Source organism: Alligator mississippiensis, chromosome 2 (genome assembly GCF_030867095.1).
Source record: "Alligator mississippiensis isolate rAllMis1 chromosome 2, rAllMis1, whole genome shotgun sequence".
Classification (NCBI taxonomy): Eukaryota; Metazoa; Chordata; order Crocodylia; family Alligatoridae; genus Alligator; species Alligator mississippiensis.
In genome coordinates this window covers 281,864,210-281,888,209 of record NC_081825.1, presented here as the reverse complement: position 1 = coordinate 281,888,209, position 24,000 = coordinate 281,864,210, and the positions used below count along the sequence as shown (strand labels likewise).

Here is a 24,000-nt window from a genome sequence, read left to right as displayed (position 1 = left end):
AAGTTATAGGATCTCCATCCCTGGAAATTTGGGTCCTGCCTTGAGCAGGGGGTAGGACTAAATGACCTTATGGCCCCTGAAGCCCTACTTTTCTGTGATCTTATGATTAGTTTTGCTTGGCTTGGGGAAGAACAACATTGAATTCTCATCTTGTAAACTAGGGATAGGTGGAAATTACTATTTCAATCTAAAGTTTACATACATGCCTGATGACAGTTTGGATTCTTAATGCATCTTGAGTCTACCTCTAAAAGAAAGTATAGACATATCTAGAACTTTTATACTTGGGCAATGTTCTTCTAGGTATTTTATAAGAAATAAAAGACTGGTTTCGGTTTACAATTCCATTATCAAAAGAAAGGAAAAATGTCCTGGTGATACAGACTGCAACAGGTAATATAGTGTCTTGCTCTACTGAGAATGTTATATAGCCAGTGCCAGGTAAAAACTTAAAACCGTAACATTTTTTTTTCTTTAATTATTTTTAAGCACTTACTTCAGAGTCTTACTGCAGAGTATATTAATTCACATATATTTTTTAAAATATATTACTGAACGTGTTCTTAAAGGAACAAAATTGATTTAGAAAGAGTGTTGGGAAACCAAGGGTAATATAAAAAAAATCACAAAAAAAGATGAGATGTGCCAGTATATTTAAATAGCAGTTGCCTCCCCTTGTAATGGGGAGTTTGCATTCTCTGTAGAAGTCCATCTCAACTATTGAACACCTCTTACTTGAAGTCGTATAACAAAATTGCCTGGCATTTTGAATAAACAAATGAAAACAAATATGTGTTTCAGTTCTATAGCTTCATAAACATTGTATGTCATTACAATAAAATAACTTTTCCAGGAAATAACTTTCAACTTATATCAGTTCTTTGAGTTTATCTTTAGCTTTTTTCTCTCTTCACTTCTCTTTTCATCCTTCTAGATTTACATTTTTTATGGCACTCGGTCAAATGCAGAGTTTGTGATCCACAGTGGTTTTTTCTTTGATAATAATTCACATGACAGAGTGAAAATAAAGCTTGGAGTGAGTAAAAGTGACAGGCTGTATGCTATGAAGGCTGAGGTTTTAGCTCGTGCTGGCATCCCAACGTAAGTAAAACAAAATGAGCTGGGTTTGATATTTGAATATTTCAAAGTGTATGAAGTCCAGTTAAGCATTATTAAATATGTTTTGTAATAGTTTGCTTTTAGGCCTTCAGTTTATATAGAAAATTTAATGTCATAATGAAGTTTTAATGCTTTTTTTATCAGCTGTAGCATTGTGTAATCTGGAGTAAACAGAAAGGGAACATCTTTGGTTTTAATACATACTTGAACAGAATCAGCCAACAGTTTAATTTGAACCTATTTGTGTTTGTTTTTTTTCTTTCTTTCCTATCCCTTGCACATACATTGCAAAGTACAGTTTGTGATCTGTATAAGTAACAAATATATCTTCAGAAGAAAGTCCTTTCAGTTCAGGCTGCAGTATGATGGGGAAGATTTGTGAAATGTTACTTCTTCATGAATTTATTATGAAAACCATACAAAAAGTAATTCTGAGTTTTCCCCAAAGAACAAGCAGTTTAAAAAAAATAATTGTTCATCTCTAAGACCGGTCAAAGAAGTTGTTCTTCAGTTTAACCTTAAAAATTGGTTTGACCTTGTTTTTTTAACATGTTCCTGAGGAACACTGAATTTATTATACATTGTATTTTCATGTTAGAATAATGAACTTGCCACAGTCTAACATGAGTTTGGTCTTTTTTAGTTCAAGCGTTTTTGCCTTGCACGCTACTGAGCCTCCAATTTCTGCCCAGCTTTTGGCTTTCCTTCGAGTGTTTTGTATGAGTGAAGGTAAATAATTTACAAAAATTTATGATATATATGCGTTTTAAATGGAAAGATGACAGACATATGAAACAAACTGAAAATAAGTTTTTTAAAGTGAATGATTGAGAATACCTCTTGGCATCTCATGAAACATAAGTTTAGACTTTAGACAAATGGAACTTTTAAGACTTCAATGCCTTTAAATACATAAAATTGTATCATTCCACATTGTGTCATTTGGCATAGGGACTGTACTGATGCTTCTAGAAATTGTTGTGACCTTCTGTACAAAGCTTCAGATAATATAAAATCCTTCACTTTGAATGATGCTGTATATGCACATCACCACCGCTTTTTTTAATCTCCCCGTGATTGCAAAAAATTAACTTGCTCTGTGGTCTTATCATTTTTTCTTAAGGCTTAAAAATGTCACACCAAGACTTGGAAACTTGCTCACACTTAATATGACAGTATTTCAGCTTTTACCACCAGATGTGGTCATGGGACTAGAAAATTCCAAAACACGTAACAGAAAAATCCAAAAGAGATATCTTAGAGTTGAGCAGCTTGAACATTTAAAACCGCATTTTTTGTAGTTCATAATCTATGATAAGCTTAGTTTGTGAAATGCACTGTAAGTGTCCACCTTTCAAATATGTATTCATTTATAATTACTTGATTTTATAGAACTTTATAAAAGAAACCTTTGTATTATTAAGGTGAGGATGTTTTAAAGGACTTCTGTAGCATTTGTCAACATCTCCATCAGTTCACTTTGTGCTGTTCCTACCTGCAAGACAAGAGCCTCTCCTGTGAAAGTCAATAATAGTTGTAGCATTTAGCTTTGTCCTGTTTTCCATAATATAAGGTACAGAATTGTTGAATTACTTATTTCTCACCAAGCAAATATTTACCATCTTCACAGTTAGGTAGAGCCTGGAGTTCATTTGTCATATATTCATATAATGGATTTATTACTTCTGGAGAAGTTTGAGAGTAGATTGCAAAATTTGATTTATCAAACTGCTAGTCTTTGTAGAGTTAAACAGTCTGTCTGTTTTAACCTAGAGTTCTTAAATGTAGATACAAATCCATGCCACAGTTGTTCTCATGGCATATATCTATGATGGAGTTTTTCAGGTAGTTCAGGAACCCAGGATAAGTGTTGCCTGATATGCTTTGGACTTCAACTTGTTTTGATATGTTTGGCTTTATGTACCAGGATAACTGGGTATTTGTGTTTGTTCTGGTCCCAAGCTTTGATTCCCTTTTGAAGGGAGGATGTCATAATTATGTAACAAGCTGGCTATTTTTTATGAGTCCCAGATGGGCATGCATTTTCTTGGAGGAAACGTACTTATGGTATGTTTATTGCTATAAAATGCATTGATGCATCCCAAACTCCCAGTATGAAAACTGGTAATTGTCTGTAGTTGAGCTTTTCGCTGAGGAATGGTATTACATGCAAGTGGTTGATTCATTAATGAAGTCTGGTTCCCAGTGACCCTTTCATCAGCGAATGGAATTGAAATACATGTCACTCAGTTCTGTTGTGTTAGCATTTTCTTACCAACTTCTGTCAGATGTTTACTTGAAGTTTGTGATAAACTTTTCTTCAGGAGAGAATTTTGATAATTAAAAGGAATAAGATTTAAAGAATGTGTGCAGTGCTATCTATCATAAGCCACATGATGCCTTCTAACATATTGGAAGCACTGTTTGACCAACAGCTGTCAGTTTGTTTGACTAAAAGACATTCCCTTTGACAATAAGAAAAATAACTGTACTAGTATTTATACATTCTCTCCCAGCAAATATTTCTTCTATTGTCTACAAATACACACAACTCTTTCATGAAATTCTCTATTTTGCTTATCATAAATTATTATGTAGGACAATACATCTGTGGTCATCTGTGAAGTAAGAGTTACGATATGTACGTTTGGCCAAAATATTCAGTACCTTATGTCAGAATAAAGTTGAAGGTTTATTTTGTTGTTAACCTCCAGACTTCCAGATGCCACTTTGAGAATAGTACCAAAAATAGGCACATCATTAGATCACTTCTATTAAGGGAAGAGATTTTTTTCTGAATAATATCAGATCATATTTTTGTAAATAAACTTTGTGGTTTTTAAACTGCTGAAGTAAATGATGAGATTATTTTTAACAGCTTGTTTTTTTTATATTTACTGCAGAAGAGCTGAAAGAGCACTTGATAGGAGAACATGCAATTGACAAAATCTTCACTCTGGGCAACTCTGAATTTCCAGTTAGCTGGGACAACGAGGTTAAACTTTGGACATTCCTTGAAGCTAGAGCATCCCTTCTTTTGAAAACCTACAAAACCACTGTGGAGGTAAAAGTAGCAAAAAAAAAAAATTGCCATTTTATGTCATCTCAAGTTTGTTGCATAGTGATCCGAGCAAAACACAGTCCCTTTCTCCCTGAACAGCATCTCTTCATCTTCAAGTTGTTATAACTGTTTATATTACCTGTGCTTTTACATATAAACCTTCCCTGCCTTAGCTAAAGAATCAGCAGTATAAGAATGTGGCTGGGCTGCCTGGGCAGCAATGACTTCCAGTTGCCTCTGCCACTGTGATTGCAGGAAAAGTCAGGGGGAGGGAGGGGCATTTCCCCTGCCCACTCCCATCAGTACTTGGGGTGCCTGATCCTGTTGTCCCGTCCTAGTTGCACCACTGCAAAGAACTAAAAAGCTTTGTTTTTTCTGTCCTATATATGATCAGTTTCAACTTCATGTTTGTGAGTTTCCCTGTCTCCTGGTCTAACCTGTAAAGAAAACATACCATTTCTTATTCACATTTGTTCATCATCCTTAAAACTACTGATATGCTATGATTCTGCAGGCTTATCAGTGCAAAATACCTCTTCTCTTTAATGGACTTAATTGGGGCTACACAGAAGCACGAAACCTGCCCCTGTACATAAGCCTGCAAGATTGAAGGCCTTGTCTTATGCAAGTAAAGGCTCCTGGCAGACATGCAAGTGAAGACATGATGAGATCTGATGTGGGATCCCCACAGTCTCTCTTCTTGCCATGCCACTTGTGCATGGCAGGAGGCCTGACTGTGGGATCCAGCATCAGATCCCATTGCACATTATTACTGGTGCAGAGGTAGCTTAGAATCTCCTGGTGTGCTCCCATGGCTGGAAGCCCCATCAGCTGATGGGGCTTCCAGCTGCAGTTGGGAGCCCCAGCCTGGTCTCTCATGTAGTTAATAGCATGTTCAAAACCAGCCACAAAACCATTACACAATTTTTGTGCAATTTTTGTTGCTTATTTCTTGTTTTATCACACCACTAATTTCATTAACATGTGGCTGAGTAACAACTTTAGATGTGATTAACTGGTAACATGTTGCAAGGGCCAAAGACCCATAAGTTGTATTGTTTATTTTGGTAACACATGGTTTTTTTCTTTTCTCAAGGATGACAAGTCCTTCCTGGAGACCCATGACCTTACTTCTCATGCGACAATGGCTATCAAATTGCGCTTGGGTGAAAAAGAGATTTTGGAGAAAGCAGTAAAGAGCGCAGCTGCCAACAGAGAGTACTATAACAAACAAATGGCAGATGGAAACCCCCTTCCAAAATATGAAGAGAGCAATATAGCCTTGCTAGAGAACACTGTGGCTGACTCTAGACTCCCAATTGTCTTGAGAAACCTAGAGGAAGAAGCAGAGGAGCAAGGGAACTTAAAGATTGGTGAAGCCATTGATGCAGAAGTCACAGAGAATGGGTTTGTAAATGGTGAAAACTCTCTACTTAATGGGACCAAATCAGAAAATGAAAATCTAAATCAAGAAGAAAGTAACAGAGAGACTGAAGATGCCAAAGAATCTTCTTCAGACAGCACTGATGAGGTTAAAGAATAGAGAGAATATAAAGTTTGACTTTATTGTGAAATTAAAATTAGCCGAAGTTTATGAACAGTGCATTTACATTGGTGTGTTTCTTTGTTAACATTTCTCTTTCTGCAGAGGAAAAATGTTTTTGCTGCTTTATATAAGAAAAAATGATTTTTTTTAAGTTATTTAAAAAATTTAGCATCCTTTTTCAATTAAGATTGCCATCTTGCTTTCAGGCAAAAACCTGGGGAAAGAGGTGCCTTTGGAAGATTTTGCAGCCCTTTGTGGAACAAATGTATTTTCTTCCTGGGGAAGAATTAAGCTCTTCTATCTGCTGTGCTTTTGTTGTTCTGTCACTCTGACTACCGAAATTAAAAGCTTGCTCTGCCTCCTGCCAAGAAAAGCAGAAGGCAGGACTGACTCGGTATTCAGCATGAAGGTGGGAGAGCAGTACAGCAGAAAACTGGATAAGAGGATCAGAAACTTGGGAGACTGGAAGAAAACCTGTTTAAAATCAGGTGCACCAGTCCAAAAAAAGGTAAGGTGGCAACCTTATTTTCAATAGTTTTAAATGTTGATGAGAATCCTAAAAACACACTTACAGTGATTTCTGAGGATTTCCGTTTCCTTTTTTATGTTTTGTTTTTACTATATTAAGAACATTTCATCTTTCTTCCTTAAATCAAAGTTAGGCTACTACAGTACAACATCCACCTAATTTTAAAGGCTGACTTTTTTTTTTTTTCTTTTAAAGCGATACTTTTTTATTTACAACAACGGAGGTGGAAATGGAGAAGTTGAAAGCAGATAGGCCAAGCCACAGCTTTAATCTGTGTTGTTCAGTAGGGTCAGGTCTCAGCTTCTTCAGGTTTTCACAATTAGCTGGAGATTTTCAAAGCTAATTTTTTGACTGAACCATTATTAAAAGTAAAATATGATTTAATATTCCTGTCTGCTATTCTTTCATTTTATGTAGTTGGATATAACGCTGAATGTGACAACAGTTAGCTTACCTTATTTTGAACTTTATCTTTTCGTTGAAATATATTTGCTACTGTTTTCCTAAAGGAAGAAGAGCAAGCAATACTGGTTTTTTTTTTTTGGTTTGGGGCAGACCAAAACCAAGTTTGCTGCATGTGTTCCCACTTATACTGTGTAGCAGTCTGAGGCACATATCTTGGCTTACCAATACAGTGCCAATTAAGTCTGTTATCCAGCAGTGTTGGTTGTCCCTCTCCTCCATATAGTAAATTCTGTGTAAAAATTATTCCAGCATTATAGTGCAATACCAAAATGACCGTAGTTTCAAGGCTTGGCTTTGAAATGGCCTATTTTAATACGCAGCTTAATTCTTTTGCTCAATTTTTAAGAACTTTCCCACCTAACAAAACTATCTTTTAAAAGTTCTAAGGAATGGAAAGACTGGGCAAAGTATGGATAACTGTTTAAACTTAAATATAGCAACTTACTCATCTAGGACTGGTGGCAGTAAAATGCCAGTGGACATATTTATTGTCTTATTTATTAGATTTTTGCTTCTTTTACAATTACAACTTGGAAAAATGTGCTTTTGCATAAATCTTTGGTGCAATACACATGACAAGTAGTGACTTCCATATTGCCATAGCAACTTCGGTGTTCAACTATGATTAAAAAAAAGTTAAATAGCTTTTTCTAAATATTTCACTGAGAATGGTGTTTGGCCATTACACATGGGATATTGTTTTCCCATTAACTAGAGGCTGGACCAATATTTTTGTAACTATATGCTGCCTGTAGGTAGAATAGTATGTATTTTCATCCTGACAGTTTAAATGTCATGTAAGTCACCACTCTTCAGGTTTTTTTTATTAGAAACAATATTCATCCACTTCTGCTTCTGCCAGTTGCATTGCACATATATCAAAGAAGGTGAGATGATAACACCTAACAACAACTTGTGTTACCTGAGCATTATAACTGTAATCCAAAATTTAAATGATTTGGTTTGATACACTGTATTCTGTTTCAATGTTTGCTGTTATCTATGGCTTAGCAAACTCTGGTAACCACAGGATAGATCGTGTGGGTTTTCTTGAATAAACTTAGTTCTACAATGTCTTTAGTGGTAAGTGTATTATACAAACAAAAGCCAGCATTTGGCATTGACATGGTGTTTGTGTTAAAGGAGGAGGAGAAAGAACTATAGCTGGTGCTCAGTACAGTACTAAATGGAGGGCACAACATAAACACAAGTAATCATAATAAGCAGAAGAAAGCACTGATCTACTGTATGATTTCAAACTCCTATTTCTGGTGCATATTGGTGTTACCTAGAGAAGGAAAAAGCCATGCTGAGTACCATAAAAGTGCAGAGTAGTCTAATCTTGCAGTTTACATTCCTACACGGCAAACATAATTGATTCCTTTAGAAACACTAATTGAAAACTTCCTTAAGCCTTTGAAAATCGGGGAAAGGGGAATGATAAAATTGGCACTGACAAGCCCTCATTGCCATCTGTCATGAAAACAGACCTATCAAAGCATTTTAAAGTTAACTTTCTTCTTAATGTTTGGGTAAGAGGCTGTTCACACTATTCCCAGGCTAAATGCCAAATGTTGCTTCTATTTAGTTAGTAAGAAGCAGTAAGATTTCTCGGACTGTTCTCCAAAAACAAAATAAAATAATAAACAATGTTTGAATTCTGCATGTAACCTAGTTACCGATGGGTCGTTTCCCTAACAACCTGTGCTTTTTGGCTTTGTACAGCATAACCATGTCCTTATAGCAGAACTGATGAGACTTTAAGAGCTAAAATTATAAGGTAGAGCAGCAGCTTCTGAATTTTGTTGGTTCTCATACCACCTTTTTAAACATGATTGCAAAATGAAAGGATAGAACATCAAGTACGCATGCCACACATGCATTACACAGTTTGGGACTCCTTGGGTCAGCGTATGGTAAAAGCACTTGTTCAAGTTACCATGAGGTGTGAATTTATAGCCCATCAGCTTCTCCTGCATGCATGTTCTTTCCAAGTGGGAAATGGTGAGGTAACTCATTCCACTTTCATTGAGGTCAAACTACCTGACATAGCACAGAGTGAAAGCATGCACAGGGGCAGTTACTGTGGAGCAACTGAGGCACTGTAAGTTCACACTTTAGCTTACCTTGTGACAACTTGTGTACCCATACCCCTAAGAATGCAAGTTTACTTTTAGGAACTGGCCTAAAATTAGGTATTTCTCTCTAGACATTTTAAAATTAGCCCTCAACCAGACTATAGAAAGAACTTCAAACAGACACTGCATGTTGCACTGTGAAGTGTGTTAAGACACATTAGTAAGTTTGTTACACATGGTACTTTAGATCTTCTAATTTGTGTATTAAAAGGAACATTCTTCTGCTTCTGCTAGTTGCACACCTGCCTGGGAGGTGGCAGAATTCTGAAACAATTAGCATTTCCTAAACCTCTCAGTTGTAATCCAAAATGTAAATGATTTGGTTCAATCTGATGCATTACATTTTATTACAGTATAAACTGCTTTTTTTCTGGAGTGAAATGGGAAGTTCACCCAACCGGTATCCAGTCATCCCATTTTTTCTCATAGATTACCTGTGCCAAATAAAAATGTTAAAAATAAAAAGACGTTCAACAAAATACTTCTGAAATAGTAACATTCCAAACCCTGCCCCAGTTCCTTGGTAGATTTAGGTGGTGTTACCTGAATGGAGATTTCAAATATGTCTAGAGAGGGCTTTGGTGATTGATTTATAATGTGCAAGATTTCTAATATGCTATATTACATGTGCTATTCTATGAACAGTTTGCTTTCACCATTATAACACTGAGAGAGTATAGATTCATAGGTGTTTCCACAGTCTGCTGCTGCCATCTCCTCCTTGCTATTGATTATTCATGCACCTTGGAGGCCATGTTCAAGATTTTCATGCATCAAGATGAGCAATGAAACTCAGAAAAACTTTATTGTGGAATAAAAAAGCAATAAAGACTCATTTTTTTTTTTTCCCCCTTACAACTAGAATCTTCTGTGGGGCTCCCTTAAAATAGCGATGAACTTGTGACAGCTATGAAACTGAAAAAGGCACAGCAAAATCAAGCATTCCTTTTAAATTGGCTTTTACAGTGATACAACTATTTAAAGACAAACAAAGTCAGACATGCCTACTTGCTATCAGAAACATTTGTGTTCAGACAGAACCTCAGAATGGAGATGGAGCACACACTTGGAACCACATAAGCAATTTATGCTGCTGATTTGCTGGGCTTGGGTGCATATGCAGTGGAAGCAAATGTGGCACAGGGGCTGGGCTTGTTTCTCAGCAATAGAGGCATTAGAATGGCCTTTGTGTTGCATATTATTCAATGTTACCAACTTGCTTTTATTTTTGTAATATCTAGAAATCAGACTGTATTTACAAATTAAATCATTGTTAAATCACATGACAGTATGAATCATGACCTGACCATACACAGAGGAAACTAAGTTTATACAAAATGATTATCTGCACTGTCTTGGAAATGAGTCGGTGCGTGTGTGACATCAGGACTTGAACCATCACAAACCAAAGGATGTCCAATTTGTGTCTAGTGGTTGTACAATGGCCAATTAAGCCAGTAAAACCCCATGACTGGGGCCGAATAGAACTTTTTGGAAGGTGCTGATGTTGATCATTGATTAAGGACTATAAACAAAGACACTTAAGGGAAAGAAAAATGAGTGACCGGTTGAATGTTAGTTTGATGTAAAAGCTGGGGGTAGCTTGACTGTCCTTAGCAATCACTTCAAGTTGCTAGATTCTAGTAAACTTTTGAATTGGACTGATCACTAATCTGGATTCAGTTAGTCATGTTTAAAATAGCCTTTCCATTTAATGCTGTGAAAACAGAAGTATTAATTGATATTTTAAATAAGTTATGAGGCTTTCCAATGATTAATGAATGGAGTTCCTTCCTAAACTCAGTACTCTGCTCTTAATACAAAAAAAGTGTTGTTTTTTTGGGGGGGGGAGGGGGGGTTGTCTGTTTGCTTGTTTAGAGTTTTTTCTTTTGAACATGACTAAGAAGAAACTTGGGTTAGATGATGCTCATAACAACTTTGTAGCTGGTATGGAGAGTACAGTAACCCTATTTTTTCACTTGCATACACTGATTATAAAGTCATGGAGGTGTTGTACACTAAAATGTTCCTTTACAGATATGTTCAAATTAGGTGGCTGGCAACTTCCTAAAACCATACTGCTTTTCATCAAAACATGTCAATTATGCAGAAATAACTTTTCACAGATATGTATCAGGTTTGGTGATTTTTTTTGTCAGGAAAGTTTCCAGATCCAGAATTAAATCTCTCTCAGAACCAGAGTGATGGATAGGTCAGAGATTCACCTGAGATGTGGGACATAAATGTTTGTCTTTGTTCTAATTAATATTTATTTAAAGCAGAACCACTTTAATGAGGCACACTAGAGACTTGGATCTCAAGTTTTCCAAGTTCTAGGTGAATCACTGCACTATTGACTATTCTCATCCCTGGATTTCCTAATAAATCTTTGCAAAATCCCGTGTTTGTCCTGGTACAGAACAAGAACAACTTGGTCATTAAAACATGGTAAAATGTAGCAATATACCTCCCTTCTTATGCCTTGTTTTTCTATTCGATTAATCTGCTTTTGTTTATAAATTAAACATTTCAGTAGTTTATTGACATGCTTCTGTGGCTTTCCAGAAAGATTTTTAAAATCTGTGAGAGGATGCCATATCACTAACCAACCCAGACCAATCTATATTGAAATGTTAACCTAGAAGGTAACAGAGCATTACATCTCTGCTGCGTCCTCCAGTTCAAATGCACTGGTTTTTTTGTTTTTATAAACATCATTTTTTATAAAAACTGCCGTTCAGCTATTTGTTGGCCGCCTTTGCATAAAGAAAGGGTCTCTCCACTCTCCTGTTCATCTTGTAGATATCCAGGTGTATGAAGTCCAGTGATCAGTGCCTGTTTATCATTAGGTCAAACTCACTTTCCCCAGCATTATTCCCTGTCAGTCACCATGTTAGTGCTGCTGGCTACTCACCCAGGATTCCTCATTTCATTGCTAATAAATGATGCATGTACTTGTGGAGTCCAAAGGTATAAATAACACGCTTTAAAACTGAAACAAATACACACACAACTTGGCATATACAGTGCAAAGGATTCTCAAGAATAATACTTCCAAGGAAGCCACAGTGACTTGCAGCAATTAATTCAAGTGCTTGGATGCTAAGAATGGTTTATTATAATTGCACATAGGTAGTAATTTATTAGGGTGGCTGTTTCTTTTGGCATATGTCAAAAAGGTCAAAGTTTAGACTTTTTTGGACATTAACCTAGTCTTTTGAAACTCTGAAGTTCCACTTTTTGGTCATTAATTTCATACATGCTAAGATTGTGACAATTAACCCACTTAATAAAGGTCAAGTTTCAATTTTTTCCAATTTCTGGAACACTTAACTTTATTCCTTCTTGAAAATGGGCAGGTACAGAATGATAAATAGTTATTAAATGAGAACGAAGATGTAGTTCTGCTGTCATGATAGCTACTGAACAGTTAGTAGCAAAAGGAGTAGAGCTGCTGTGTATTTGATGTAAAAGAGGAAAGCATAAAACAGATCACAGAAAAATGAAATGAAAAAATGTAAAGCACAATAATGTGTGTAAACCGACTTAAGCGAATGTTCTGGTTAAAGGACAGTAGCTTCTAATTATCTGCTTCTCAAACTTCAAAGATACAATTTGCCTATTTCAAAATCTTTTTCTGCATCTTATACACATGATTTCTCCATACACCCTCTAACCAGCATCTTCTCAGCCCAGTCAGCATTTCAAGTACATGTGCAAAAACTAGTGAAATGGAGAATGAAATAAGGAAACTGTACTTACGTTCACAAAAGACCAGAACGTTGTTCTGCTGAAGTCCCTGGGGATTTTGACATGGACTTCACTCTTCCCTAGGATTTAGTAATAGTAAATCCTGCTTCCTTCATTCACTTTGAAGAGTAGCATCAGTTTCTAGCCCACAGTCGCATGGTACCACTACTGCTAAGGAAATTAGCAATTAAAAATTAAAATGGAACTATATGCTCTCAGAAATCCTCTGAGAAGTGCTATAGATGAGCGAATTATTATTAATTGTGAATTACATCATTCATTGTGAAGATGTTTGCAAATGCATCAAAAGCAGTAATTTCAGTTGTTAATAAAAACATTACACTTTTAAGTGCTGAGTGATTGTGTAGCCTGGAGTCCTATTATCCTGTATCGTCTCACATAACATCTTCCCCAATATCAGAAGACAATTCAAGAAATCTTTATAAAAGACTTCCATGGTAGCTTTATAGGTTTGATGCCTAACATTCGAGGACAGGAATGGCAGGTGCATCTTTCAAATAACACAGTGCTGTATGAGTAAAAGCATGAAGGTTTCCTGTATGTTTCTACATAAAATTATAATATAAGGGGTGTTCAGATCTTTAGAAACGATGAAATCATTCAAGTGTCCACTTTCTAGCTTAAAACTAGATGTCATAGTCACCAACTTTCTTATTTTGTTGGAACTCTAATTTGCGGTTCCTGACTAGACTAACTTCAAGTACAGCTAAAGTAAAATAATCGATTCTGGGTGCCTATACACATACAGCCAGGCTGCTCTGATGCACTGTAATTGCAGCGCATCAGAGCAGACTCAAGTAATTGAGTCTGCTGGCATGTGGTAATTACCAAGTTCCAGCAGACTCCAGGATCATGTGCATCAGCATCCCCACACTGAAAAATGGCCCCCAGCTGATACATTAAAGCTTATGCAACAAGCTTTAGTTAAAGTGCCTCCGCTGCCATTTTTCAGCGAAGTGTCACGTGTATCAGCTTTCCCACGGGCACTTCAATTAAAACAGTGATGATCCTGCTAACTACCTGACTTAGTAGCTTAAGAAATCAGCTAAATTTTCCTTCTGTATCTCTCCTGCACTTCTTTGAGACATTGGACATCTGTATCCCATACTGTGCAGCCAAGGCATGTGTGATCTCCCTGGCCAATTTTCTGCTGTGCCAGGCCAAGATGGTGACTGAAAAACAGAAACCAGCAGGGGCTGGCTCCAATTATGCCCTCCAGCTCTTCTGCTTTCTGGTCCAGGCACCTGTCACGTTTGAATGTGCACACTTCACTTTACAACAAAATGTGAACCAGTTTATATCATGCTGGGCCATTGATGGGGCCCTCTGCAAGGTAGAAGATGGAAAACTGGTCCTGCATGTGTCACCCCATGGGGGGAATGAGGAGCGGGGTTTCAGTTTCTGGTGACATTTTTTCAAGCTCAAGTGTCTCATGCTTGGCCCCTGGGACGGCTACACATCTGTGCACTTTAACTGTTTGTTTTCATTATTTGTATAATAAAGGTTTAAAATTTTTTTTAAAATCCCCAAAATGCACACATGCTTGTGTGCATGCTCTTTCTCATCTGCAATTCTTGCTAATATTATAGAGCTAGGTATATTCAAGCAGTTTGTCTTAGCAGGATTATATTTAATTAGTACATCCATGTCTGTTTTAATAAAACACTGAGACAATCCTATTTAGAAATCTGGCTGTGCTTTTTGACACAGTTGCACACTACAACAAATACTCTATTAGCATGGGGTTGGTTTTCTTTGAGAAGTTCAAAACACTTCACAAAGCTTACTAAGGTGACATTTTATAATGAATTTTTCGGATGAGGGAGTTTTATCCCCACTTTCAGCAGGCAGAATGTGACACAGGAGACCATTGTGTTGGTAGGTTCAAGGGCTAGAACTGTTTCCCTAACTCCCTCTGCTTTGGTCACAACGTCACCCTTTCTTTTAATTACTACAGGTTGAAGGGAAGGCATTGTAGAACAACATTCAACATCTCTGCAGTACAGAAATAAGAATGCACATACAAGGCTTTTAGATATGTGGTTTGTGGTTCAAGCAGACCAAAGATGCTATAGTTCTGGACACTTAAAAAAAGGGGTGGGGGTGGGGTATGGTACTGCAGCATAAAGCAACTCTACAGTAGCGTTGCTTTGGTTTATTCGAAGTAACTACTAAGCATTCAAGTAACAGTTGATTGTAGTTCTGGCCACTTCAATGAAGAACTGTGCTCAATGAAGCCAAGAAGAAAAAAAGTAATTAGGCTGTATACAAAGTGAAAGGCATGCGTTTGCCTTCTATAAATAAGTATGCAGAAATCTTCCCATGAGCCAGGTCATGGTAGAGTCATCTAAAGATGGTGCTTGTTGCATTGCTTTTGGTTCATTTTCTGTCCAATGCTGGGGCAGAACAGTGGAGATGGTGGGCAGGAGCCTAATTGGACTGAATTGGGTTGGTACACCTATTGGACTGAAACTTGGATAACTGACTCAGTCCTGTAACTTGGGCCTGCAGATATATAGCTTGAAAACCATTTTTATAATTGGAACACAGCTACAATTTTTAGTCATTCCCTTAATTTATTAAGCTTACAGTATATGCTAATGACTTATTCTGTTTCAGTTGTTTCATGTGTTAGGTTCATCTTTGGTAAACTGGAATAAATTCTACCTCTCCTTGGACATGCTATCTACAGTTACCTCTTAGATTCTCAGGTGCCCACAGAAACAAAAGGACAAGTGAGGTAGTCACCCACCATCTGAACTGATCCTTGTGAAAGCTACTATACTTACAAGTGAAAGCAAAGCCTGTATTATCTTACCAATTGCACAATACAGCAATATTTCAAGAGCCTAGCCCAGAGACTTTAGGTGCAGAAAGATGTATTTACTCGTTTAGGGAACTCTTTGAATTTCCTCCCTGCATAGTGGTGGTATTGCAAGTGTCATTTTGAGCAGCCAAGTCTGGAATTGAAGTAACAGAACCACAGTAACAAACGTAAGTCAGTTGGATACAATAATATCCCATCTTAAATTATTAAAAGGCATTTTAAATCTTAGGAATAAGAAGAACCAGGAGGCACAGGACCATATTGGTTTCCTTGGTTTGTGTGCATGTTTTTCTGCCTTGTAAGACCTTTACAGAAGCAGCTCTCCTTGTCCATTAGAGGTATCAATAGGAGACTTGTTCATGCCATAATCATCCATTACTGGTATTCCAAATACAATGAACACATTTGAGGATCACATGGTCTCCGTCCTCTGACTTACATTCCAAACACACAAACTAGGAAGTGGGGAGGAGGCTGGAGGGTGGATATTTTCCCTTTGTTCTAGGTCTATCCTGTGCATGCATCCTCAGGAGGAAGATGGGAACTGCAGGTTCCTGTGAGCAAGGAGTATCTCTAATGCATGTAAAGTGCCTAGTACACTGCAGAGGTTACTGTGACTAATAGTTAAAAGGCAAGTGCACCAAGCAGGCACTAAAAAGCTTTTGTTTTCACTTTTGTTCCTTTTGAAGTTTTTAAGTCTTCAAAGACGGTCAAGTGCAAGTTGATTTCACCAATTTCATACTGCTGAGAGCTCATGATAAAATGACACCCCTTTGTAAGACCGCTTCACCGGGTAGAAAGCACAGTGCCTCGGTTTTTCTCAGTACTTAGTGGATTGGGAGGGGCGTGCAATCTGGCATGGGTGCCACGAGTGGCACAGGCAGACTGTGTGGCATGTGGCAGATCAGGGACGAGCAGGGAGCATAGTAGCAGATGGCACGGGGAGCAGAAAGCACAGTAGTAGAGCAGTGGGCAGGGAAGGGGATTAAATGGCACTTGAGGAGGTTGTGGGGTTAATTGTAGCATGTCTGCCCAAAAGGCTGGCCTCTGCTGGGTTAGATGACTCATTTTCTATAGAGTGAATGTATAGAGGAATATGAATTGTATAGGGACAAAACCCACCAATCCGAGGTCCAGAATTTCAGGTCAGCTCAACTATATAGCTTAGATTGAGATGCCCCCAAACTTCAGTGCTGGTTGAAGCAAAAGGGGTGAGTAGGGGGCACCCCAACTTGAATAAAGTTAACATAATCCCGTAAAACAAAAGGTTGGTTATCCCTCCTCCCATGCCCTGTATGGCATCCATTAAACAAAACGGCTCACAAGCTGAGTTTCTAGCTGAATCTCACCAGCCGGTGACTGGTATGATGTTTAATGTACTTTTTCTTAATTCTCTCTCCTCCTTCACTTCATGCTTATCTTGCTTTAGAGAGTGTGAAATTTTTCAGTTCATTATGTTCTGAACTGTTATTTAATTGAAGCCCCTAATGTTAAGTCAGTACACATTGCACACTGTCATTTAAAATATTCCAGCAGTGCACAATTTTTATAAGTGGTTCAATTGGAAGTGATCAAGGTTTGAGACTTCCAGCCTCTAAAGGCCTCCGCTGTGGTAATGTGAAGTGCTGCTCTCAATAATTTCAAATTGCTTCGCAAGCAGGCCTGGCACTCCAGCTGTCTTAAATGGAAGCATAATTTCTCAGCACAGTGCATGCCCCAGAAACTTCCCTTAGTTTTTCACAGAAACAATTTAGGGAATTTCACTCCGTCCACTTGCTTGCTGTGGACTGGAGAGGGAAATCCCTCTCTCTAAATATTGTGTCAAGTGCCAAGCTTGCGGCTGCTGTCTGTCTCAGATGCATCAAAGCATATGTGCAATGGTATCAAAAACTTGATGGGTTCTCTCCCTCAAAATACTTTTCTCCAGGAGCAAAGAAACTCTTGTACCTCTTTCATCTTCATGAGTTCCCTATCCTTAAGGGAAGTAAGATGAGCTATGGCATCTGAGCCAAAGGAGAAGGGTCAGGCTGCGATTAGTCCTAGTGTAGCTGTGCTGGACAGAAGCATCAGGAAGAAGAGGATTTGCTATTCAGAGATGAGCTTTTTGGGTGGATCGGTTTGGAGTGTACACTGCATGAACTCTGTACTCCAATGCAGCTGGTACCACAACTTGTGAATGTGACCCTGGAGGGAGAGGGCATGACAGATGAGTGTATTTTTTCTTGTGTTTGTAATATGCCACGAGCTGACAGAAAAAGGGAACGCCGTCCAAGAGGCTATCCGCAATCCAGTGCCACAGAGGAAGGGTGAAGCTCAGTGCCCCCTTCCCATCGCCCTCTACAAACTCTGCTTGTGAATCCTTAGCTGTCTGGTGTGATGGAGCAGGCTCATGGTGGTAGGCAACAGGGCTGAGTACAAAACGCAGAAAAGAGACTGTCCCTTCCCAATGTTATAATTTAAGTCTGAAATCTGAGTCAGAAATTCCAGCTTTATTGAAAATGCTCAGTAATGTCTAGTAATGACCCAATCTAACTAAAGAACAAGCACTCGTTAAAGGTCATTTATATGAGCAGAGAAAAGTGTTCCTAGTGCTGTCATCTTTCACTTTAATTAATATCAAATGTGTATGCTGTTGGCAGTGGCTTCAAATACCATAATGCTTGGAGACTGGACTTCCGGTGACATTTTAATGAAAAAAATGTAAATCATATTTCACTAGTACTATAATATAGGTGTTCATTAGCTAATGCCAAATTCCAGTGGAGCACCTGTGGAAGTGCAGCTGGCCTCTCTGAATCTCAGTTCCATTTGTAGGAATCAGTACTATTACAGCAACTATCCAGAAAACTTCCACTAGTTGGGGGCATGTAGGATAGGATGTGCCCTAGTGAATCTCCCTTGTGGTGCATCTAACTCAGAGGGTGGCCAACCTGTGTGTGGGCAGCCTCTGCATGTGGCATGTGGCAGATCTGAGGAAGCAGGCAGCACCACAAGGCAGATGGGGCAGGGTGCAGAAAGCAGAGCAGCAGACTGAGTAGGGAAAGCGGATTGGAGTGGCACCCAGCAAGGGTGAGGGACTCAATTTGTGGCACTCCTGCCAAAACAATTAGCCCCTGCTGATCTAAGTGAACACATCATGGAAAAGAGGCACAAACTAATCTAGTTGCACAGTGGAAAATGCCCATCCTGCTAGTTAGACTAGACCAACATGGCTACAACCTATATCCACCCCCCCGCCCCCCCCGCTAGTTAAGTTTTCTGACTTGGAGAGGTCAGCACAGGATGCTTCCGAGATAAGTGCCAGAAGTCCAACAGTAGGTAGATGTGGGGTAATAAGCTCCTGTGAAAATGTTCACCTTAATCCCCAAGAATTAGAGATCATTTTAAACCTAGAGGTTTTACATCCTTTCTAAGATAGGTTAGCATGAACTCTCTTTATCTCTAGATTCACAGATGTATTATAGGGTTTCAGGCCAGAACAGACAATTAGATCATTTAGTCTGGCCTCCTGTATATTCTCCCTGCACTGAGCACAATAATTTGCATTTTGCTAATGTCAACTTCCCAGAAAAGCATCCAGACTTTGTCTGAAGACCTCAAGACATGAAGAATTCATCGCTTCCATTGGTGGTTGGCTCCAATGTTTAATTGAACTCATTGCTTAAAAACTTGTTCCTTATTTCTACTTTAATTTGTTCAACCTCAGCTTCCAGTCCTTGTTTGGATTATGTCTTTCCCTGCTATATTAAAGATCCCCTTAGTACCTGGAATTTTCTCCTCATGAGCCTACTTGTACGCTGTAATCATGTCATTGCTCAATCTTTTTGATAAGCTAAATAGCTTGTGCTCTTTAAGTCTCTCACTGTAAGGCATATTCTCCAACCCTTAAATCAGTATTTTGGCTTTTTTTTGTACTCCCTCTTATGTTTTACAACATTCTTTACAGAACGGGGACACGAGAACTGGAAGTAGGATTCCAAGATTGGTCTCACCCATGCTGCATGCCAGTACTTTTCAGCTGGGGTGACACAGGGTGCCACACAATATTAGCAGTTAGGTGTGCCAGCACTTATACATGTTTCACAAGATAAACCGTGGATTTGAAATAGGAATCAAATAGTGTCAAAAAGAATCTGACCTGTTGTGGTCTTTTGGAGTTCTTTACAACCAAAGAATTGCTCCCTTATTTTCCCATAGTCAAGAATGAGTGAAAGGCAAGGGGTGACACTTCCCACTTCTTTGTGTGAAGCCACTAGCCCCAGCAAGTTGCATCTACATCCTTAGACATCCCACTCAGGACTAGTTGGCTAAGCTCAGCTCTTCTTGTGCAGTGCGATGTCATACCACCATTTAATAATGCGTGCCCAGTACCAGCTCATGTGAACTGTTGTTTGCTGTGATTTAGTTAATGGTTATGCAAGAATTTTCACACTTTTTTTTCCATTTTGTTTACTAAATGTGTTTCCAGTTTATGCACTGTAAAGAGTGAATTAGTTTTTGAAATGGGGTTCCATTAAATTCAGAAAAGTTATAGAGGGTTGCCAGGAGAGTAAAAAGGTTGTATGCAGAATTGTGCTATATACAGAGGTAATATCACATTCTTGGTTGGTAACTCTCTGTCAGCAGTCTCATTAGCCCTTTTCACTATAGCAGCTGTTGGCAATGTTTCCCAGCAGTGAACTGGAATTGAGGCAGGCGGGTGCTAGGATCTGGCTGCAGCATGGGATGGGAATCTCCTTGTTGCCCAGCCACAGAGTAGCATGGCGTGGTATAGATGAAGCCCCCTCCACTGAATGCCTCGAAAGCCCGAGCTCCAGAGGCCAGATCCAATGAGATGGTTCTGTGAGCTGGATCCAGCCCACAGGCTGTAGGTTGCCTGCATTGCACTTAGAGCTTGTATTGAAATGCTTGCCCACTTATGATCTCCAAATTCTTCTCAGAGTCACTGCTTTCCAGCGTGCACCCCCATTCTACAGGCGGAGCTTACATTCCTTGTTCCTTGCATTTGACTGTATTAAAATGCATTTTGTTTGAATTGGCTCAATTTGACTGCCAGGTTTTCATCTTTATTTTGCCATGCTTTGTATGGTTTGCAAGTTCTTTTCCAACAGAGTTGTTTTTAAAACTACAATGTGTTTTTAAAACAGAAAGGATAAAATTCATCCTTTCTACCTGCTCAAAGGGGTGTGCTTGAATAAAAATCCATGGATCTAAATTAAATTTTCCTCCAAAGCATCAGGCCCCAAAAGCTCCAGGTTTCACACTGGACCAGAACTGTATAGCTCTGGGGAGAAGCTATCTCCAAGATTATTCTTGTTATTGATGCACAACCTTATTCAATAAATGAAAATGTTTGTCTTTTGTACTAGGTGTTTTTTCATAAGCACAGTTTAAATACAATTCTACACATAGACTTAAGGGAACGTGTTTACTGTGCCTCTTTTCTGTTATGCTATACTATATCATTCCTCAGTGGCTAAAAAGTGATGACAAATCATTAGCCTCCCACAAGACTTCTCACAATCCCTCCACAACTAAGGAAAACAAAATGGCCTCATAGACGAATTCTTTTTTTGCATCATGGCAACTTACTCTTACTTGGGTGTAAATATGCTATCTGCATGATGTGTAAATTTGCTACCTGCCCAAGCACTTACTGCACAGTAACATATGTGTAGATGCACTACTGCACAATAACACTGTGTGTGTGGACTGACTTAGGACTAACTTTACTCCCAAGTCGGTCCACACACAGCCTTACTGCACTGTAACCCCTGTACATGTAGATGCCACCTTAAAAACTGCTGCAAATGCACATGTAGACACATCCAATGAGACATAAATATCCCTTGCATTATAAATGGTCAAGTTGAGGGAGAGAGGTTAGGCAACTCACCTGAAGTGCAGAGGAAGGCAGTTTCAAAACCCATGTCAACATTTGGGATTTCCTGCTCTGATGTTTGACAACTAGATCATAAGTAGTGCCATGCTGGGTGAGACCAATGGCCCATCTATTCCAGTATCCTGTCTGGGCAACTGGCAAATAGTAGAGGCTTTAGAAGAAGCGTATTTGTACAGGGCTTATCTAGAGTAATCCATCCTATCGCAATCTCTCTGTCATCAGTCATTATTTGTTTAAGGATTCATAGATTCATAGATGTTAGGGTCGGAAGGGACCTCAATAGATCATCCAGTCCGACCCCCTGCATAGGCAGGAAAGAGTGCTGGGTCTAGATGACCCCAGCTAGATACTCATCTAACCTCCTCTTGAAGACCCCCAGGGTAGGGGAGAGCACCACCTCCCTTGGGAGCCCGTTCCAGACCTTGGCCACCCGAACTATGAAGAAGTTCTTCCTAATGTCCAATCTAAATCTGCTCTCTGCTAGCTTGTGGCCATTATTTCTTGTAACCCCCGGGGGTGCCTTGGTGAATAAATACTCACCAATTCCCTTCTGTGCCCCCGTGATGAACTTAAAGGCAGCCACAAGGTCGCCTCTCAACCTTCTCTTGTGGAGGCTGAAAAGGTCCAGTTTCTCTAGTCTCTCCTCGTAGGGCTTGGTCTGCAGGCCCTTGACCATACGAGTTGCCCTTCTCTGGACCCTCTCCAGGTTATCCACATCCCTCTTGAAGTGTGGCGCCCAGAATTGCACGCAGTACTCCAACTGCGGTCTGACCAGCGCCCGATAGAGGGGAAGTATCACCTCCCTGGACCTATTCGTCATGCATCTGCTGATGCATGATAAAGTGCCATTGGCTTTTCTGATGGCTTCGTCACACTGCCGGCTCATGTTCATCTTGGAGTCCACTAGGACTCCAAGATCCCTTTCCACCTCTGTGCCACCCAGCAGGTCATTCCCTAGGCTGTAGGTGTGCTGGACATTTTTCCTCCCTAGGTGCAGCACTTTGCATTTCTCCTTGTTGAACTGCATCCTGTTGTTTTCTGCCCACTTGTCCAACCTATCCAGGTCTGCCTGCAGCTGTTCCCTGCCCTCCAGCATGTCCACTTCTCCCCATAGCTTTGTGTCATCTGCAAACTTGGACAGAGTACATTTGACTCCCTCGTCCAAGTCACTGATGAAGACATTAAAGAGTATCGGTCCAAGGAGGTTAGAGGGCACATCCATGACTGCTTTATTTAACAGCTATTAGTGGGACAGCCCTCCATAAAACTGTCTAATTCCTTTTGGAACCTGGTTATACACTCTGCTTCTACAGCTGCCTCTGGCAATGACTTCCACAAGTTGACTATGCACTGTGTTAAAAAAATGATACTTCTGGATTGTTCTGCTGCCCTCTCAGGCAAATTACCCTCCATAGGATCATTGGATCATAGGAAAGTAGGGCTGGAAGGGACCACACAAGGTCATCTAGTTCAGCCTCCTGCTCAATGTGGAATCATCCTGACTGAACCATACCAGCCAAGTGTCTGTCCAACCTGCTTTTAAAAATGTCCAGTATGAAGATTTCACAAGTTCTCTAGGTAGTCCATCCCAGTGCTTGACTACTGCATAGTTAGAAAGTTCCTCCTAATCTCCAGCCTAAATTTACCCTGCTGCAGCTTGAGAACATTGCTTCAAATCCTGTCCCCTAAAGCTACAGAGAAAAACCCATCTCCATCCTCTTTAAAATCACTGTTCAGGTATTTGAAGACTACTATCCCCACCCCACCAGTCTTCTGTTCTTCAAACTAAATAACTTTAGTTCTTTCAGCCTTTTCTTATAACTTGTGCTTTCCAGGCCCCTAATCATTTTTGCTGCTCTGTGCTGGAGTCTTTGCAATTTGTTCACATCTGCCTTGAAGTGTGGTGTCCAAACCCAGACACAGTACTCCAGGTGAGACCTCACCAGGAGCAAAACAATCACCTTCCTTGATTTGCTGGTGACATCCCCTGTTGATACAGTATGCTGTTGGCTTTTTTGGCGACAAGAGTGCATGGTTAGCTTGTATTCAGCTTAGCTCTACTATAACCCCCAGGTCTGTCTCTGCAGGCCTGCAGCCTAGCCACTCATTCCCCAGCCCATATTTGTACATGCAATTATTTTGGCCCAAGTGCAAAACTTTGTACTTGTGCTTGTTGAATCTCATCTGATTGATTTCAGAGCATACTTCGTAAGTTCCACTCTAAAAATAGAATCTGTATTACGGCAGAAACTCAAGAGCAGAAAGACTAACCTTTTGCCTTGGGCTCCCTTGTATAAATGGAAATAAGACAGGTACTAGACAGAAGAAGATGGGAGCTCTACTGTATGAGCAAATCTTCTTCCCAATTTCCCATTGTTTATATTATCTGATTACTTAAATACATTTTCAACAAATGTTATAGTGGGGTATGTGTGCTATATACTGAACACAGCTTAACCTGGGATGAGGGTTATTCCTTTTACCTGGAGTATCCATCTCCCTACACCTTCTAATAAATCCTGAAGAACTAGAAGATGAAACATCATAGAAGTAGCACCCAGGCCAAGTTCATGTTAGAACCCAATTAAAGTCCATGAGCATTTAGCTGGAGCTATGTACAATGGCCTTATGGGCTAGGGACA

General features: G+C 39.4%; 1 protein-coding gene across 2 annotated transcripts in view; it reads left to right on the top strand.

The window, feature by feature from the left end:
• Positions 1-7,796, top strand: part of SETD3 (SET domain containing 3, actin N3(tau)-histidine methyltransferase) — a 91,943-nt gene extending 84,147 nt beyond the window's left edge. For both annotated transcript variants that reach the window (XM_059723210.1, XM_059723211.1), the window contains 4 exons: positions 935-1,101; positions 1,763-1,848; positions 4,023-4,183; positions 5,277-7,796. In XM_059723210.1, coding sequence (XP_059579193.1) covers positions 935-1,101; positions 1,763-1,848; positions 4,023-4,183; positions 5,277-5,723 — 861 coding nt within the window. In that variant the 3' untranslated portion in view covers positions 5,724-7,796. The remainder of the gene's footprint in view (positions 1-934; positions 1,102-1,762; positions 1,849-4,022; positions 4,184-5,276) is intronic.
• The last annotated feature ends 16,204 nt before the right edge of the window (positions 7,797-24,000 follow it).